At 40.1% G+C, this 19,512-nt stretch overlaps 1 protein-coding gene across 1 annotated transcript in view; it reads right to left on the bottom strand.

The window, feature by feature from the left end:
• The window catches only part of C7 (complement C7), a 51,026-nt gene that overhangs the window by 16,177 nt on the left and 15,337 nt on the right, over window positions 1-19,512 (bottom strand). Inside the window, exons 7-13 of the mRNA XM_032415373.1 lie at window positions 16,304-16,474; window positions 13,745-13,988; window positions 11,481-11,591; window positions 7,502-7,668; window positions 4,479-4,707; window positions 2,242-2,413; window positions 196-283 (exon numbers count right to left, since the gene is read on the bottom strand). Coding sequence (XP_032271264.1) covers window positions 196-283; window positions 2,242-2,413; window positions 4,479-4,707; window positions 7,502-7,668; window positions 11,481-11,591; window positions 13,745-13,988; window positions 16,304-16,474 — 1,182 coding nt within the window. The remainder of the gene's footprint in view (window positions 1-195; window positions 284-2,241; window positions 2,414-4,478; window positions 4,708-7,501; window positions 7,669-11,480; window positions 11,592-13,744; window positions 13,989-16,303; window positions 16,475-19,512) is intronic.

Raw genomic sequence — 19,512 nt, 5'->3', positions numbered from 1 at the left:
GCCTTCTGCAGAATTCTAATCACCTTGGGCCAAAGAAGAAAAGTCACAAACCACTAAACTAAAATGCACATATAAACTATTTTTAGCGCTGTTTCATCATGGAAGAAGGAAATAGATTATGACATCAGTAGAGAGACAGAACTTGGAGCAAAGGGTATATATGTAAAGGAAAATAATATATCTTCCATAACCAACTTGAACAAATCCATCTTTCAAGGCAGGAGGTGATGGACAGAATTCTTTTGGAGCCAAAGACAAAGGAAAACAATGTGGTTCAAGCAATCTGAAAGGAAAAGGAAACAAAACATAATTAATGTGATGGATTTCCACAGAATAATAAATATTTTGCAGCACAGTGAGTTTTTCATTTACATCTGAAGGGACTCCATTCACATAAATACGTTGATGTGATTGCCATTCTCAGAATCGATATCTGATCATATCCTGTACTAGAAAACTCAAATATAAACTCAAGCTTCCAAAAAATAGCTAGTAAGTCAACAGTATGAAGAACAAAAAGAAAGAGAAGAAAATAGAAGTCACTGGACAACACACCTACTTTATGTGATTTCTAGAGGTCACCTGTCTCAGACCTACTTTTTCTCCTGCTGTCTGGTTCTGAAATGCCTTTAACACAGAATAAATTCTGTATTAAAAATAAGGCAATAACACCGATCCTGCAAGAGAAGTAACACAAAAATAGTAACTAGCTTTGATTGAGCGTTTATTATGTGCTAGGTACCTTGGCAGTCGCTCTACAAATGCGCATTATCTCTACTCACATTCACCGTAGCCCTAGGAGGTATGTGAAAAAAACAGTGGCTCAGAAAGTTTGAATGACTTGTCCAAGGTTATAAAGTAATAAATATCAAGGCTGCATTCACATTGTAGTCAGTTAGGCTCCTAAAGTCATGCTCTTTCTACCTCCCACAAGGCCATCTCTAGACGAAGCTCCTAATAATAGTCACAGTAATATCCAACATTAAACAATAGTTTTCAGTAGTACCTCTAAAGCTAGCATGCCACCAGTATTACCCCCACTCCAGAGATTTGAAATCTGAGGGAAAACATGACAAATGGCCTCTGAGTGTTGCCTCCTCCTCAGCTGAGTTCCTTATACGCTTGCCATATTCTGAGGAAACTCAGAAGTGTGAAGTCTTGGTTGTAATTTTCCTCTTTGTATGGAACAGGAGGAGATTTCCCCTCTAAGCACCAAGAAGAGCGAGAATTCCTTCAATTCCTTCCTTAGGATGCTCCTTTCCCTCCAGCTTTCTGTCTAGAGGCAGGGGAAATATGGCCACTCTGGCAGAGGCCTTCTCCAATGGAGACCCTCATCTTTTCCTCCTACCATAATTCCATATGCTCACCAGCCTCCTGGTCATGAGATATTCATTATTGTTGGATTATGAAGCACCAAATACCTAGGAAAAAGGCATCCCACCTCCCTATGCTTCTACCAGATACCTAACTATCTTATAGCTTTCTTCAACTCACATGACCTTCCAATTACCTTGCTAGAATGTTTTGCCAATCCCTGATCAAAAGAGGTTAGTAAAGACAGTGTAAAACAGTAAGGTGTGGCCTGAAGAATTCTGACCGATGGATATAATTCATCAACTAAGCATTTTGAGATAGCTTTTGCAAGGTCCTGGCAAATGAGAAGTTGGTGTCAGACAGCTGGGCTAATCAGTCTTGATATTAGCCATCTCCAGCATCTGGCTTTATGCTTACTCCTGAATGAATGAATGAATGAATGAATGAATAGGATTGGTATATCTGAAAAGTAGTACAACTATTAATGAATGCTTACTATGTGCCAGGCACTGTGCTGATCACTTTCTGTGCTGAATCACATTTAATTCTGACAACACCCTACCATTGTTTTACCTTCTATGATTATACTAATTTTAGAGGTGTGGCAAGTAACTTGCCCAAGGTCACCCAGCAAGTAGGTGGCGGATCTGCTTGATGCCAAAGCTGCTCAGATCTCCTTGGCCAGGTGGCCTCCCAGTTACCCAGCCTTTTGTAACATCTGTGTCAGGAAAACTTGAAACACACAAGTGCTAGTTGGCCACACATGTCTTCCTCCGTCAAGTGACCCCACTGCTAAAGGCAAAGTGGTCACTGATAAAAATCGCCATTTAACTTCTAAATCTTTGAATAGCGGCAATCACGTATCCCACGCTTACTGCCGAGGGCACTGCGTTCTATGCAATTGCCAGGAGGTCCGGCCGCTATTACCGCAAATGCTCCAGCTCCTCATGCTCGCATGGGCTGCTTTCCGATGGTTCTCCAATACAGGATCGCCCACCCTCACTGGGCGGTGGGTTATTGCATTCTCGTCTCCTTGTTTTCTTCCCTTGAACACAGGGGCCCCAAGAGGACCAGCAACTCCAGCCCCCATCCACTCCTCCTGTAAGATAAGAGAGAGCTGGTTCAGAAAGCCTTGGAGAGGAAGATTTCAGAGTTTAGTGCTGAGCTTCCCGCTCAGGTGGTTCCTGGGGGAGGGGACGGTCTGGGCACCCACTCCCTTCACTCGGTTCAGGAGGTCTTCTACAATGACCAGAATGTCTCTGCACCCCGACTAGGTTTGTCCAGGTTAAGGCTGCATTAACGAGCTTCTTGCAATAATATCTTAAATTTATTATTTTGCAACTGTTTCAGAGCACTTTTACAGACATTCTACCGTTCATTTAATTCTCTCCAGAATGAATCGAGATGGGCAGGAGGTCTGTGACCATTCTCAGTTGATAGGTGTGGAATCTAAGACAAGGTGGTTGAACGTCATGCCCAGTGCCCTAATGGCTGCCAAGAGCCACGTCCAGACAGCAACATGGCCTTACCGCAGAGTCCAGGCTCCTCTCCTTACAGCAGTTCCTATTGTGAACCTTTCTATTGTAAAAGCAGTGATGAGCATGAGAACATAATCTACTGGGTATTCCCTACTCCTGACCCCGGAGCTGGCACTATTAAATGAGGAAGTGCCTAAGCAGGAGAAATGCATCTGCCTCCTGTCCACATCCCTCAGTCCACCGGCACTTGCTCAGCCCAGGCTGGCCACCTTCCAACTCAGGGCCGATTCACCACTAACAGTGCTTTTACAATTTCCCTCCATCATATTCCTTGGGGGAGGCAAGAAAGAATTTGCACTATAGTGTAAGAACTTGGCTTTCCTAGTTAGAAACTGATCTCAGAAACCATGCCGCCGAAGCATTACTTCCTGATGATAGACGGATATGTTTACCGCTCCTTAGCTATTTCTACTGTGTGACCCACTCCTCAGTATCACACACACCAAAACTAAACTAATTTTGTAATACTTTCCCATGAGCTTCCTTCTGCTTTCTTCCATAATTAGAAATTGAGCTAATAAAGTAGTCCCCTGAGCATAATAACAGGGTGTAATAATAGCTTGATATATTATGATTGTTACCCCAACCCTTACCAGCAGGGGGAGCTTCCATTTTCTCAAATAACAGGACATCCAAGCCACAAAGAAATGAAATCAAAGTAGTGGAAATTTCAATTGACCAGACAGGCCACTTGGGAAGAGAATGGGAGGCAAGGATGCCTTCTTGATGCCTGTCTATAAGCAACCATAGTTTAGTCATGTAGTCATTCATTCATCAAACATTTATTAAGTGACTTCTATGAATCAAGCCCTGTTGGGCTCTGGGATAAAAAAAGCAATCATCGTTCTGACCTTAAGAAATGAGCTTCCTAGAGGAGAGAGACATAAATAAATACAAAATTGTCTCGTACGTTGTCTATTCATAAAGTCAACCTCACATAGTTCTGTACTAAGGTACTTAAAGTACCAAGCATTCAGTTGGGCACATTCAGCAGATGTCCAAAAGTATGTGTGAATAATTGATTGATGGAACATAATATAAAATAAAAAGAGATATTTCAAAGAGCTTACCATCAGAAAGGTTAAGCTATGCATACACCAGCTCCACAGACCTATGTTATGACAAAACTTTAATGAGATGACTATGGAAGGACAGAGGTGTTTTAGGCATTAATCCATTCCAATGGAGGGCATGGTGGGTCTGTTAATTAAGACAGGAAAACAGAGGGGTTCCTGGGTGGCTCAGTCAGTTGAGTGTCCAGCTCTTAATTTCGGCTCAGGTCATGATCACATGGTCGTAAGATCGAGCCCTGCGTCCCTCAGGCTCCATGCTCAGCAGGGAGTCTGGCTTGAGATTTTCTCTCTCTTCTTCTCCCGCCCCTCCCCCTCCTGCGTGCACACTCTCTCTCTCAAATAAATAAATAAATCTTAAAAAAAAAAAAAAGACAGGAAAACAGAGACAACAGAGGGCCTTGACCCAGTAGCTTGAACCCAGAAGTGAAATAGGAAGGGAGACACTAAATTAAAATGCCCATACACAAAGAAGCACAATGTCAAGGGCCAGACGGAAAGAGTGATTCCCTTTTCACTGTGTCCAGCATAACCAGCAAAAATTCAGCACACTGACCTGCTTCATTCCCTACGAGGACTCCTTGCTCACAAGCCACTCCAAATGTATATGGTTTGCAGTGGCACTGACATCGGGTCCCCTCAACGGTGGCAATGCCACCATTTTGACAAGGTCGGCAATGGCAGGGGTCAAATTCACCCAGATATTCCTCAAGCGCTTGCCTCAGGTATAGTCTTTTCACGGAGGCACAGGGTACTTCTTTTACCAGCTCATACAAAGGTGTCAGCTATAGAGATAAAGACATCATGGTCAGTAATCAGGGTTTTAGGCAAGAACACTTTTCTTCTGGCATTTAGGAGCAATCCCCATTAAAATAAAATGAAAAGCCACTCATGTTAATTCCAATTGTTTCTTGTTCAAACAAAAAGAAAGCAATTCACTTTCTTTGCAAGGCAAAAGGAAAAACAGGAATAAATAAGGAAGAAGTATTTTGCACAAAATTTTTCAAAACCAACAGGACATCCATTTTCTAGTTATTGAAAGATTACTTTGAAGGCAGTACCTTTCCACCCTTGCAGAGGACAGAAGGAAAGGAAATACACTTAAATTACAGCGAAGAAGCAAGTGCAAATAAATTTACAATTAAATACCCTGACTCTAAGAGACTTAACATGTCTCTTAATGGAGACCGTGACTATTTTTCCCTGAAGAAGTTTAAAACAGATAGACAGGGCAACCCTCTTGGGTCCCCTCCCTCTTTGGGAGCTTTGCATTCTATCTTTCAATAAGCTTTACTCTCGCTCAATAAACCTTGTTTTGCTGACCCCCAAAAAATAAAATATAAATAATAAAAATAAAACAGATAGACATTATTGTTCTGTGTTGAATACGTCTAACGAAAAGCAACTTGGTGGGCGCCTGGGTGGCTCAGTTGTTAAGCATCTGCCTTCGGCTCAGGTCATGATCCCAGGGTCCTGGGATCGAGCCCCACATCGGGCTCCCTGCTCTGCGGGAAGCCTGCTTCTCCCTCTCCCACTCTCCCTGCTTGTGTTCCTTCTCTCGCTGTGTCTCTCTCTGTCAAATAAATAAAAATCTTTAAAAAAAAAAAAAAAAAAGCAACTTGGAGACCCTAGATGTGCTGGCTAAGCTTTAACAATCTGCTCTCCTAAGAGCAAAAATGCTCTGATTTGTAGCATTTGCCAGTTTCTGCAGTATAAGAACTCTCCCCATGGCCAATCTCAGGTTGCCACTGGAATGCCAATGACCGTGGAGTTGGGAACATATAAGCACCACAGGCTCTTGTGGAGGTCCGTCTGAGCTGGCAGCAGCACATCACTGCAAGGATGAGGATAACTCAAAAACTCAGCCACATCTCCCTCCATCTCGGCCCAAGCTCTCTTACACTGCATTATGAAAGAACAGACTGCATGGCCTTGCATGGACATACACCGATAGCGAGTTAGCACAGCAACCTATGATAGTTACAGTCTGAGGTGGAGAAGAGCAGAGGTGAGAATGAGAAGGAATGTCTGTTTCTCCCTAATCAACAATTTCGAATTTTTCAAGATTTGCTATGGGGCTCTGGTATTGAAAATAGGTCATTGTGAATATCGATGGTGGCACTTTAGGATAAGACCTGCTGGGAAAACTACCCTCCTCCCTTCACCCTTATTCCGAGACAAGTGGGTGCATGTGGTGTTAGGAGGGTACTCAAGGAGCTATTGTGATTTGGGGGGTTGTAAAATGTATCCAAGTTTCACCTGGGACATTGCTTAATTCCCATGACTGTGAACAGATCAGAGAATCAGTTCTGCTACAGCATTTGTTTTGAAAATGTGAGTTTGTTGCATTGAGACGGATGTATTAGGGAACACTATGATCGTATCGCAAATTTTGTGTGTTCTTATGTACAATTTCATCCACAAGAAACCAGGTGAAATCAGAAAAGTGGACACAACCCAAGATAGGATTGCACAAAACGCACACATACAAACACACACTTCAGACATCATCAGGGTCACTGCCTGTACTAACCTTCACCCACCCACATCTGGGGCTACAGCTGTCTGTCCTCTGGTAGCTCTCCTTCTAACGCTTCACAATCATTCAGAAGCTCCAACCCTCCCATCACCCAGCAAGCTTCAAGTCTTTTTCTAGGAATTGTGCCACCTTAATGTAGTAGATGCATTTCTTAACAATTTAACACATAGAAACCCGTGCTATTGTTTTTACTGATGTCTGTCTTTTTTTTTTTTTAATGAGTTATCACAGATAAGTTTTTGAGTTTGGTGTCCTTAACCCCATTTTCCCCATAAGTCAGGTGGTCTTTACTGTGCAACTCTGCCTAGTTGTCGGATTTTTAGAAGCACATATGTTGCATCATAAAAGAACTGAGTGTGTCAATAAAACATCCTAAAATTCGGCCAGACCAATTTGTTCTATCTTTTTTTTTTTTTTTTTTAAAGATTTTATTTATTTATTTGACAGAGAGAGACACAGCGAGAGAGGAAACACAAGCAGGGGGAGTGGGAGAGGGAGAAGCAGGCTTCCCGCAGAGCAGGGAGCCCGATGTGGGACTCGATCCCAGGGCCCTGGGATCATGACCTGAGCTGAAGGCAGACGCTTAACGACTGAGCCACCCAGGCGCCCCCAAATTTGTTCTATCTTAATGTACACGTCTCCAAGAGCCTGTATGTCACGGCCAGAGGAAGAAAGGTAATCTGATGGGACAGTAGACAAGCCTAAATGCTTTCCTCTTGCAAGAATCTATAATTCTTCTGAATAAGAGACCAAGGAAAACATAATCAAATTGTAGTCAAAAGCTTAATATGCAAATTTTGTTATTAATTTCTCTTGGTATTTACAAGACATTTAACCTTTACAATTGAATTATGGACATAGAAGATAATGAAGCTTCTGTTTATTATTATGTATGCATTCATTTCACTATACAAAACATAATTGGGATACAGAAAATGCTAATCACAGCTGTCTCTGTTTAACCACCTTGATTTAATCTCATTTTCCCAGTGCGAAGAAACATGCCTGCTTTGTGCTGCTTTCGACAGAGCAGGACATACCTTTTGTTTTATGACTTGGGGAAGACCAGTCACAGATTCTGCCCAGGAAGAATATCGCTGTTTGTTTCCAGCAGGATTGTCCAGCTCCAGGAAACTGAGGCCAGACACGAAGCCCGAACCTCCCCCCCTGACAAACGGGTCCCCTCGCAGCACGTTACGCTGAGTTCCTACACAAGGAGAAATCAAATCAAGTAAGTCAGGATGCACAAACGAAACGAAAAGGAGAATATGAAAGTGAAAAGTCTATCAAGCACTAAAACACAACCCATCCAACTTTATGACGTTCGGGAAAAGGAAGAACTATAGCGACAGTAAAAAGATCAGTGATTGTCAGCAGTGGTGGGTGGGAGGAATAAATAGGTGGAGCACGGAGGCTTTTCAGAGCAGTGAAAATGCACTGTATGATCCTATATGGTGGATACATAGCGTTAGACATCCGTCCACACCCACAGAATGTACAACACCAAGGCTGAACTTGAACGTAAACTATGCACTGTGGGTGATCATGATGTGTCAATGCAGGTTCATCAATTGGAACAAACATTCCACTATGGTGGGGAATGCTGATCGTGGGGAGGCCTCAGTTTCTGACAGTATATGGAAACTCTGTCCTTTTTGCTCAATTGTGCTGTAAACCTAAAACTACTCTTTAAAAAAATGTCTATTAAAAGAAAAGAGAAGGGGGGAGGGTATGTGTTCTGGTAAGCGCTGTGAAATGTGCAAGACTGTTGAATCTCAGATCTGTACCTCTGAAACAAATAATGCAATATATGTTAAGAAAGAAAAAAAGAAGAAGAAGAATGTAGCAGGAGGGGAAGAATGAAGGGGGGAAATCGGAGGGGGAGAAGAACCATGAGAGACGATGGACTCTGAAAAACAAACTGAGGGTTCTAGAGGGGAGGGGGGTGGGAGGATGGGTTAGCCTGGTGATGGGTATTGAGGAGGGCACGTTCTGCATGGAGCACTGGGTGTTATGCACAAACAATGAATCATGGAACACTATATCTAAAACTAATGATGTAATGTATGGGGATTAACATAACAATAAAAAATTAAAAAAAAAAAAAAGAAAAGAAAAGAGAAGGGACGCTTGGCTGGCTCAGTCGGTGGAGCATCCAACTCTTGGTTCCGCCTGAGGTCATGATCTCAGCGTTGTGGGATGGAGCCCCGCATTAAGCTCAGGATTCTCCAGCTCCCTCGCCCTCCACTCCTCCCCCCGCTTGCGCATGCACAGGAACACACATGCTCGTTCTCTCTCTCTCTCTCTCAAATAAATAAATAAAATCTTTTAAAAAATAAAATCTTAAAAAAAAGAAAACCACAATCGTTACCTGAAAGTAGATGATTTTAGGGAATTATTGTTCATATTCTTAATGTTCTTGGTATAATAAGAGCATTACGTTATATAGGAGACTGTATTCCTTCTTAGAAAATATATGCATAAATTTTGGGATGAAGCATCATGAAATTTACTTCCAAATGGTTCAAGTACAATTATAAATATTTTAAATATGTAATATTTATATATTACTGAATAATCCACATTATAAATATTATATGTCCATTATATACAGGAAAATGTCATAATAATCGTTACATAGAGGAGGTGGGTGTATGGGTATTTATTACTATGTTCTTTCTGTTTGTTTGAAAATTTTCATAATAAAATGGGGGGAGTTCATTGCATCTGGAATACTAACAATAAGCAAAAAAGCTGTTAATTAACAGGCATACATTAACACATGAAAAGTGTTCTAAGCAGTGAATATTAATTGAACTCTTTTCCGCATTTATGTGCCCTATAATTTCAGAAATCTTTTTGTCTCCATTTGTGGTTGATTTTTACACTGGTCATGACTGGAAATTCCTACCTCGCAGACCAGATTTGGGGTGATTTTCAGTTCACTTCTTTTAACTAAATTTTGCAATTTCATAAAATTTTCATAAAATTTTTCAAATTCAAAAACTGTACATTTATCAGAAATTATTAAAGCCTGATGTTTTTAATAAATTACCAAGTATTTCCTCATCTTCATGGTTAGCTCCGTTTTTAATATGCAAACAGTCTCCCTTTGAAGGCAGCGTGTCACAACATCCAGTCCCTCCAGGACCTGACTCCAAACCACCTGGAGTGACTACACATTTCTGGGCTCCAAGATGTATGAGAGAACAGCTGGGAGGAAAGCCCTGGAATCAGCATTTTAACAAGCTTCCTCAGATTATCTCGGTGTATACTAAAGTTGGAGAAATCGCGGGCTTCACTGGCAGACCTTTTTATGAATTACAGATTCTGAGAAATCAGTTTTCATTTTATTTTTAAGCCTGTGGCCTCTGTGTCCACACCTCAGTGAGCTCCCTGCTCCAGCTGGCAATCTGTCTTCCCCTAGACAATCAGCCTGGTGCGACAATGAGGAGCCCCGACTATGAAGCCAAAGGTCATGCCCTTGAATCTCATGTCTGACACTTACCAACTGCGATCTTGGGCAACCTTTCTGTGACTCAGTGTCACTGTCTGTATAATGGGAATATGAATAATACCTAACTCTTAGATAGGAAGAATATGTTGGCTAATTTTTGTAAATCACTTAAAAGTGTGCTGGGCACATAGTAAACACTATGTGTTTGTTAAACACAAAATAAAATAAAATCAGTGAGCAGCTTCCAGTTGCTCATGTTACTGAGCTTCCCAAAGTTCCCACTCTCATTTCTATTTCCAGATCACTATATTTCCCTTTTTTTCAAAAACCTGTCCTCCTCCTTTGTCATGTCAGCTCCATGAAGACAGGCATTCTCTTGGGCATGCCACTGCTTGTACCCCAATGCCTAGAACAAATCCCACCGTATACCCCAGGCCCCAGAAACAGTTGATGAATGAAGGAGGTGAATGAGTAAATAAACCTGGTTTCACTCCTCTGTCTCCCTCCTTCCTGCAGTCATCTGCCAGTATCCCAAGAATCCCCACTTCCTCAGTAAGAACTCTGACACCTGGGTCAGTCTTCACCTTTGCCCCAATTTCTGCCATCACCCTGGGAGAACTTAAGCTCTAGTACCACTCAGTCCATTGCTACCACACTAAGAATCTCTTCATTGTAAGGCCAGTAAGTTGAAATCACCAAATTCAATGAAGAGTCAGTCTCCAGTCCTTCTCTTACTTAGCTTCTCTCTAGAATTTCTCTGTTTATCTCTCCTTCTCCTTTACTTTTAATATTACTGATCTTTTCAGGTTCATTTTTTTTTCCTGTTTTTCTTAATTTTTTTCTTCTTTTTTTGTTAAGTGGGGTCTATGCCCAACGTGGGGCTCAAACTCAATGACCCGGAAATCAAGAGTCGCATGTTCTACCGACCGAGCCAGCCAGGCACCTCTTTCCTGGTTCTTATCCTATCAGTTTATCCTTTCTCAGTCCCTTTTCTTTCTCTACAATGTTCTTTGTAATCTTTCATTTAGTCACTCCCTGTATTAAATCCTTTAACGGCACCCCTTGTCATCAGAATGAAATCCCAATTCCTTAACATGGCATCTAGATACAATCTAAATCAGTTTATTTTTCCAGTTCCTTTTTCAATCACTCAAAGAATAGCACACCACCTTCCCCGCTCCCTCTCCCACCACCACCAGCACCAGCAGCAGCATGCACCAAAAAGTGCACTGAGCATCCATGTCAGAGTGGAACTGAATCTTCTCCTGCTGGTGTCCTTTTTCTAAGCTTGATTGCCAGCAGTCATCATAGGGGACAAAGGTAGGATAAACTGAGGACACATTTACAGTGCACAGAGATAACCAGTGAACTTCCCACTGTGCATGATGTCTCACTGCCATGACATATGAAAGAGAGATCAGAAGCAAACATAACCAAATACATAAAAAACATAAAATAGAACACCTGTTAAAATCTCAAAGGCCCTTGGAGGCCAGGAATTAGCCACAAGAGAGAGGGATGGAGATTAAGTTTGTAAAGCAAATTGCCCCTTTCTTATTTACCTGAATCTGATTTTAAGGCCTCTTCCAGCTTTTGGCATTCGCCCTCTGATGATGTAAAGAAAAATCTGAAACTTGAGGAAGTACATCTCTCCATATCTGCTGAACTAAGACCTGAGGGAAAAGTTGTAAAGGTGCTTAATTTTTGCATTTGTTAAAAACTCCTTTTGAGATGCAGCCAGGTGTGAGAATGGGGATAAGAGGTTATGTCTTACTATTGAGCTCAAGAGCTCTAGAAGGGTCAAGGGTCAGAAAAAGGAATATTTGATATTTGTTATTAAACAAAATAATCATACATGTATATATCTAGGAATGAAGCTTCATGTGTCTGAAACTTACTTTCAAATGCAAATTTTGGCTCCTATTAGCTTTGACCAGAAAGGGGAGAAGACTGGGATGATTTCTACATGAAACAGTGGAAGGAACAGAAACTGAACACCCCAAAGAGCGATATCTTTGACCCATCCACAGTCAGCTGCTCAGGCATACAGCAAATCAATAAAAGTAGGCATGTAATCGTCCCCATCCACCTACTGGAAACCCCAAATTGGGTTCTGGTTCTACAGTAATTAATTCCTAAAACCCTAGGTCTACTGCTTCAATCTCTCTATTTTAATATCTTACCATCTCTGGTTTCCAACATTTCCTTCTCATGACTCATAACCTTAGAATGTAACAATTTCTATTCATTATCAAATAGGGTTTTGCCAATGCATTTTTTAAGAAGGATAGAAAATAATAAAGTGTGAAAATATATTTTTCTCATATAATATTGCTAACTCTACTATAATAATCTCAATATTTCTTAAAGAACAGCTGGGGGCATATATTATTATAACTCAGCAGTTTTAATTATATTTCAATTAGAACTTTTAGGAAGAACAGAAACTGCTCAAGAGTAAAATTTTTACTCAAAAAAAATACTTTGACCAACTTGGAAAGCTTTAAAAAGTTCTCTCCATTTCTTTTAAATACTAAGGAAAAAAGGGGGGGAACAGTGAAACTGAATTTAGGTTAAGCCGTTGCTGGACTAATTTTCCAAAGAAACATTGCCTGTGTTGTTGCTACAAAAAACAAAAACAAAACAAACAAACAAAAAACCTGTGCTTCTACATTCATTTCTAACCAGGGAAGTTAGAAAAGTTCAAATTCTGGCTAAATCTTAATTGGTAAAAATTAAGCTCAATGGAAAAAATAATGAGGCAATGGAAACATAGAAAAATATTGTAGTTCACCCACAAGGGAAGAAAGGTTACAAGATCTCCTCTGAATCTCATGTAATAAGTCTTACTCTCCTCCACGGTTGTAAAGAAGCTTGACTGAAGAGAAAGACCCTGAAGAGGTGATTTGGATGGAGAAGGATTTGTGGATATCAGCTTAACAAAGTTGGGAAGGAGAAGGTTTGACTTGGAATATTAGTAAACCAGAGCCAAAAGGTCTTTGGAGAGAAGGAATGGACACTGAGACATCACCCTCTCCCCTCCCACACTGGGACACCTGGCGAGGACTCTCCTCTAATTATGAGGTCAAAAAAATCATAAACTCAGTGGTGTGCACTGATTCTAACAAAAATCAGGCAATTCTAGCAACAACATAGCATAAGGAAAAAGCTCAGCTGACTTTGGAGCCAGTTAGACCTCCTTACAATCTATATGCCCTAGGATGAATCTTATCATAGCACTGAGTCTCCGTTTCTCAGTCTGTAAGACAGGAATTGTAGTGGCCCCCTCACTGGGTAGTAGTGAGGATCATTGCTAACGTATGTAACTTGCCTGTTGTAAGAAAGGCCTCTGATAAATTTAAGCTATTGTTACAAGAATTATGTAGTAAGCAAACTTGTGATATCCAGAGCAGATTTTCTTAAAGGAATGTGAGTGGTAATAACAGAGGTAAACAAAATACTTCTTTAAAACATTTTGATTTCTGAAATATAATTCCTCATTAGCTTTTCCTTGAAGAATATTACTTAAGCTGAGAAATGGATAAGGTTAAAAAGTATTCCAAAAACCCAATCAACACCCTCTGAGGATAGCCAATGATGATGACTATCTCACGTTTCAGGGTACTATCCAAAAGAGTAGGCTGGCTTTTCTTAGAGCCTAAAAATTTTGAGTAGAATATAATGGATTCTTGCCATTTTGAATTCCTTTGTAATTTAATCTCTATTTGTCATATTTTAAAGCTCCGAAAGTTTAAGCTAACTACATGTTATTTCCCCCATTAAAATTCCTACAATGCTTGTATTTAATAATTTTTTAATACTTTACCACTGTTTTTGATTTTTTCTGAGTCCACATAAAATAGAACTTTGTACTCTCCTCCTAGGGACCCAGACTGCAGATAATGTGTCCCATACTGGTCGATTAATCTTCGGTAGGCACCGTAGTCATACAGAGAGGGAAGGAAGGAGAGTTCCTTCCAGAATGGCTCAGCAAGTTGTAAAAATTCCGGATTGTTATTGACAAACTGAGCCACTTCCACGGTGTTCTGGACAACCAATAAATTATGACTCTATGGAAAGAAGAGAGCATAAAAAGAGTTTTAGGTTGGTGATAAAAAGGCAGCTGGAATTAGTTTGCTGTCCAATGTCTCCATCAGCTGCCACCTCCAACCAGACTATATGAATTTCTATTTTTGATGCATGATGAGGTCTTTTCTGGGTCCACTCACTTGAAGCAGTCTATGGAATTTTTGGAATCTCAAATAGGAATAATATCTGAGTGATAACATGGTAATTTCTTGCATATATGACATTTAAAATCTCAAAACCAAGTAGTTATGCCCTCCCCAACTAGAAAAAAGAGAATCAGCTTCGTTAACTGCTAAACAATTTCACAAATAAGTATGTAAAATAGTATGTCCCTAGGGTGTACACAATGACTTATAGGTAAGGTGACCATATAAATTATATTCCATACTGGGGTCCCTCACTTCATAATGAGGGGTTTTTCTATTTTAATGTCATGAACCTAGAGTGCTGTATTAGTTGCAGGTGTACAATATAGTGAACCAACAATTCCATACATCACCCAGTCCTCATCACAACAAATGCACTTTTTCATCCCCATCCCCTATTTCACCCCCCCCCCCCCCCCCCCCCCCCCCCCCCCCCCCCGGTAATCACCAGTTTGTTCTCTATAATTAAGAGTCTGCTTTTTGGTTTGTCTCTTTTTTGTAGTTGTTCATTCATTTTCTTAATCCTACATATGAGTGAAATCATATGGCATTTGTCTTTCTCTGATTTATTTCATTTAACATCATACTCTCTGGATCTATCCATGTTGTTACAAATGGCAACATTTCATTCTTCTTTCTGGCTGAGTAATATTCCATTGTATAAATATGCCACATCTTTTGTATCCATTTGTCTATCAATAGACGCTTGGGCTGCTTCCATAATTCGGCTATTGTAAATAATGCTGCCATAAACATAGGGGCATCTCTCTTTTTGGATTAGTGTTTGTATTCTTTGGGTAAGTACCCAGTAGTGGATACAATGAGGTCTTTGAACACTTCCTAAGCATCTTGTAATGATGTCCAAGACAGATCTACCTTATACCAAATCCTCACTTCTGTGAACAATGTAGTATAAAAATAATAAATGTTTATATAACTCCTATCTCCACAGTCAGCTTCTTAGTCATAAAACAAGCAAAACCACTATTCCTTTATACTTCCTGTGATTTATTAATCAAGTTACTGACTTCAAGAATGAGATGAAATATGCAGATTTAGAATGATGGTCAGCCTGAAAACTTCAGCAGTAGGTGTGCATCAGCCAGTGCAATCTATCACAACTGTTCAGCTTGCCCAAGATAAAAGTTTTAGTATCTCAAAACAACAAAGTATCTAAAAATAAGGCTTTTAACTTCCTCAGACAAAAATTTGGGTATTTCAAAAGTAATAAAGTGTTCCAAAATCTTTTAGTTTTATGCACCTTCTAAGTGACAGTGTTTAGGAAGCACATACTAATTGGATTTTTTAAACTGTATATAACATTTATATAACCATGTATAGTAATCATGAATTAGAAATTTAAGAAAATTTTAACCAGTAGATATGAAAGTAATGTTTCTTTAAGATTTTCAAATAAGGGGGAGCCTGGGTGGCTCAGTCGTTAAGCGTCTGCCTTCGGCTCAGGTCATGATCCCAGGGTCCTGGGATCGAGTGCCCCATCGGGCTCCCTGCTCGGCGGGGAGGCTGCTTCTCCCTCTCCCTCTGCCTACAGCTCTCTCTCTCTCTCTGTCAAATAAATAAATAAAATCTTAAAGAAAAAGTATAGAGGCGCCTGGCTGGCTCAGTCAGTGGAGCACATAACTCTTAATCTCAGGGTCCTGAGTTCGAGCTCCACATTGGGTATGGAGCTTACTTAAAAAAAAAGAAGAAGAAAAAAAAAGAAAAGAAAAAGTATAAATAAATATATTATCCAAGAGAACTAACAAGACACAATCTTACCTTTTATTTATTTTTTTTTAAAGATTTTATTTATTTATTTGACAGAGAGAGACAGAGTGAGAGAGGGAACACAAGCAGGGGGAGTGGGAGAGGGAGAAGCAGGCTTCCCGCAGAGCAGGGAGTCTGATGCAGGGCTCAATCCCAGGACACTGGGATCATGACCTGAGCCGAAAGCAGACGCTTAATGACTGAGCCACCCAGGCGCCCCAATCTTACCTTTTAAAGAAATATATTACACTGTCCCTTTGAAGAGGATATTATTACCCTAATTTAAAAAAGAAAGCTGATCTGTTTGGTAAATACACTTTTGTTAATGTTAGAAATATTTACACAGTAAAATATAGAAAAGTCAACTAATATTTCATACTAACCTTTTTCTTGAGGATTTCATTGGTATGTGAAGTATGAGTAAATGAAGAAGATGATGAAGATCCGAGAAAGGAGCTTTTCCTACTAGATGATGTATGTTCTGCCGAGGTAAGCTTTACATAAGACCAGCTACTGTTGTAAAATTCATAATTAAAATCATTATTTATTTTCACCTATAAAGAAAATGAAAAATTTTGCTGTGACCAAATTAAGGCCTTGGATATAACCAAAAATCTTTTGCCATGGATCCTTTAACGTGGATACTTTCTTCAAACAGTCTTCTCCAAAAAGACAAAGCTCTTCATTGACACAAAATGACTGTGGCTCTCATTACAACTGGGCCCATATGAGCATAAAGAATAGAGTCCATTCTACAACTACTCTTAGTTAAGAAGGAGACATGGTGTCAATAATGGCAATTCCAAGTGATTCACAGAACACATCTGTGTACAAACATCTCCCACTTTCTTTTAAGGTCAACAGTTAACCCAGAAGTCAGCGAATCAACAGAATTACACTAACAGAGAACTGAAAAGCCCTTGGTTCTTGATTTTTCAGCTAAAAGAGGGGAACAGAGATGCAATTTTTTTTCCTTATGAGCGAGGGTAGAAGAAAAGGCCATCCCAAAGGAATTTCGAGGCAGACAACAGGATAATCACATGTGGCTAGCAGGGAAGGGCGAGCCCCAGCACTGACAAAGAAGACAATCATTTATTTATCCCTTCCTTATTTTATCCTAGATCAAGTGTCAAAATAAAATGTCCAGGGGGCTGGCATGTAATATAAATGTTGGAGGCATCCCGTGGAAGGCAGGGTGATGACGTGAACACACACACTGTTGAAAAGGGACACCAACACTCAAATCCATCATACAGTTACCATATATAACTACAAGTCCTAGCATTGACAGATTATCTGTTTTCAAGAAAAGAGAAAAATCTGAAATCCTGACACAAAGATCTCCAGACTTTTTTTAAATTGTGGGCAATTAATTTGCTAAAAAATGTCAAGCACCATGAAAATAAAACAAGACGCACAAGCTGACTCCCTCTCTCAGTGTCTGCTCTGCATAAATAGTCAAATCAGTAACTGTCCTTCCACAAGCATTTGTGTTCTTAGCATATAGCCATACACATCTGTGTTTGCGATCAAAGTATAAATGAGCACAGGGAACATTAAAATGATGGATATGATACACTTTAAACACAAACCTAAGAAGAATGAAAATGACAGAATACCATGTAGCCATTTTAAATGATGCCTATGAAGAAAAATATTCATGTTAAATGAGAAAGTGGGTATAAATGTGATAATCCTGTTCATTACAACCATACAAGTATATTCGCCAGTCAAAAAAAGACTAGAAAGAAATTCAGGGGCTCCTGGGTGGCTCAGTCAGTTAAGTGTCTGACTCTTGATCTCAGCTCAGGTCATGGTCTCAGGGTTGTGAGTTCAAGCCCCACCTTGGGCTCCATGCTGGGCATGGAGTCTACTTAAAAAAAAAAAAAAAAAAGTAGAAGAAGAAGAAGAAGAAAAAACTAGAAAAAAATTCATCAAAATGCCAGAAAATATTGTATTACTTTTATCACTGCCCATGTTAAAAATTATGCATGCATGCTAAGAACATGCCAGAAGACAAGAAAAGATAGATTTACTCATATCTTTTGTTAGAGCATTATTTTCATTACATTATGAAATTGGTTTGTTTAAAAGTCAAAGGCAAAAATTCAGCTCAGACTGAGATGGAGAATATATGTATTATTATTGACTAGAAAGAGGACATTAATAAGAATGCCATCAGAGATTTCCGCAACCACTAGATAGTGTTTCGGTCCTATTTGGTTTTAGATCGACACAAATTTACTTTTTATCTCTCTTAAGAAAGAGAAGTTATCTATCTTCCTTTCAATGCAAGAAAAAAAAAGCCTATTTTCCCTCATCTTCAAATCTGCAATTCAAGTACTTGATTAATGCAAATAAGCCTCTTTAGCTGCTTTAGCTCAGCATCTCCTCACTCTCATCTACTCTATACAGAGCTACAAGAGTCATCTTTTTCAAGGTAATGTGATCTTCTTAAATGACCCTTAATTAATACTCTCTCCATCCAACTTAGACTCACCCAGACTGATCCCTCCTCTGAAATCACAAATTCAAACATCCTACATCCTGCCACCTCTTACTCGTTTGACTCTCATTCTATTATCACCAGAGCCATTATTCAACTTTATAGACACAAGTTCCTCTACTTGGTTTCCCTTCTCTCTCTCTATCAGCACCTTCATTTTTTCACTTCCTTCCTTTTCAGATAGACCTCATGGTTCATGACTTCAACCAGTCTCTCGCCAATGACCTTAACTCCCTTGCCTAGATCTGCTCTGCCATCATGTTTGCCTGGCAGAATTCCAGCCCTGGTTCAATGCTCGCAGCCAAGCTGCTTAGCACTATGATAGAAAAATCACACAGCTAACCGATCAGTACCACTGTAAGTCCACTCATGATTTCCAGTCTCAGGGGAACCCTCAAAGCAGTGCAGCAGCCCTATATTTCCATTCTCTTTCTCTCCCATTCTCTACAGTATCTATTTCAAAAGTTCTGCACCTACCTCAGTCCCGCAATCTTAGAACCACTTCCCTCACTCTCAGAAAATGACCTTAACCTCTTTCTTTACAAACATTCCCATTATCAGACATGAGAGCTCCTAAACTTCCGGCTAACAAATCCACAAACGTATTTACATTTCTTCACTTCCTTTCCTCCGCAGGTGTCCTTCCTCCATCTAAAGCTAATTTCTGTCTCATCTCTATTGCATTCCCTCCCACCACTTCTAAGGATTTATTAAATTGATTGCTTACTCCCTCTCCCACAGCTTCAATTTTTCATTCTCTACTGGCTCATTCCTATCAAATGTATGTGTATTCTAACCCCACCTAAGTAGAGTGTGCTGCAAGGGCTCTGCACACACACTTCTTGGATTCAGAGTCCATATTTGTTATCTATTAACTCTATGATTGTGGGTAAACTCTTCAGCATTTTTTGTCTTGAGTTTCCTCAACTGTAAAATAGAAATGACAGTACCCACATTTTTAGATTATTACAAAGAAAAGAAGGGGGCGCCTGGGTGGCTCAGTTGGTTAAGCATCTGCCTTCGGCTCAGGTCATGATCCCAGGGTCCTGGGATCAAGTCCCGCATCGGGCTCCCTGCTCTGCTAGA

Source organism: Phoca vitulina, unplaced genomic scaffold (genome assembly GCF_004348235.1).
Source record: "Phoca vitulina isolate PV1807 unplaced genomic scaffold, GSC_HSeal_1.0 scaffold17, whole genome shotgun sequence".
Taxonomy (NCBI): domain Eukaryota; kingdom Metazoa; phylum Chordata; class Mammalia; order Carnivora; family Phocidae; genus Phoca; species Phoca vitulina.
Note: the sequence above shows the minus strand (reverse complement) of the source record. Positions and strands in the feature narration are given on the sequence as shown.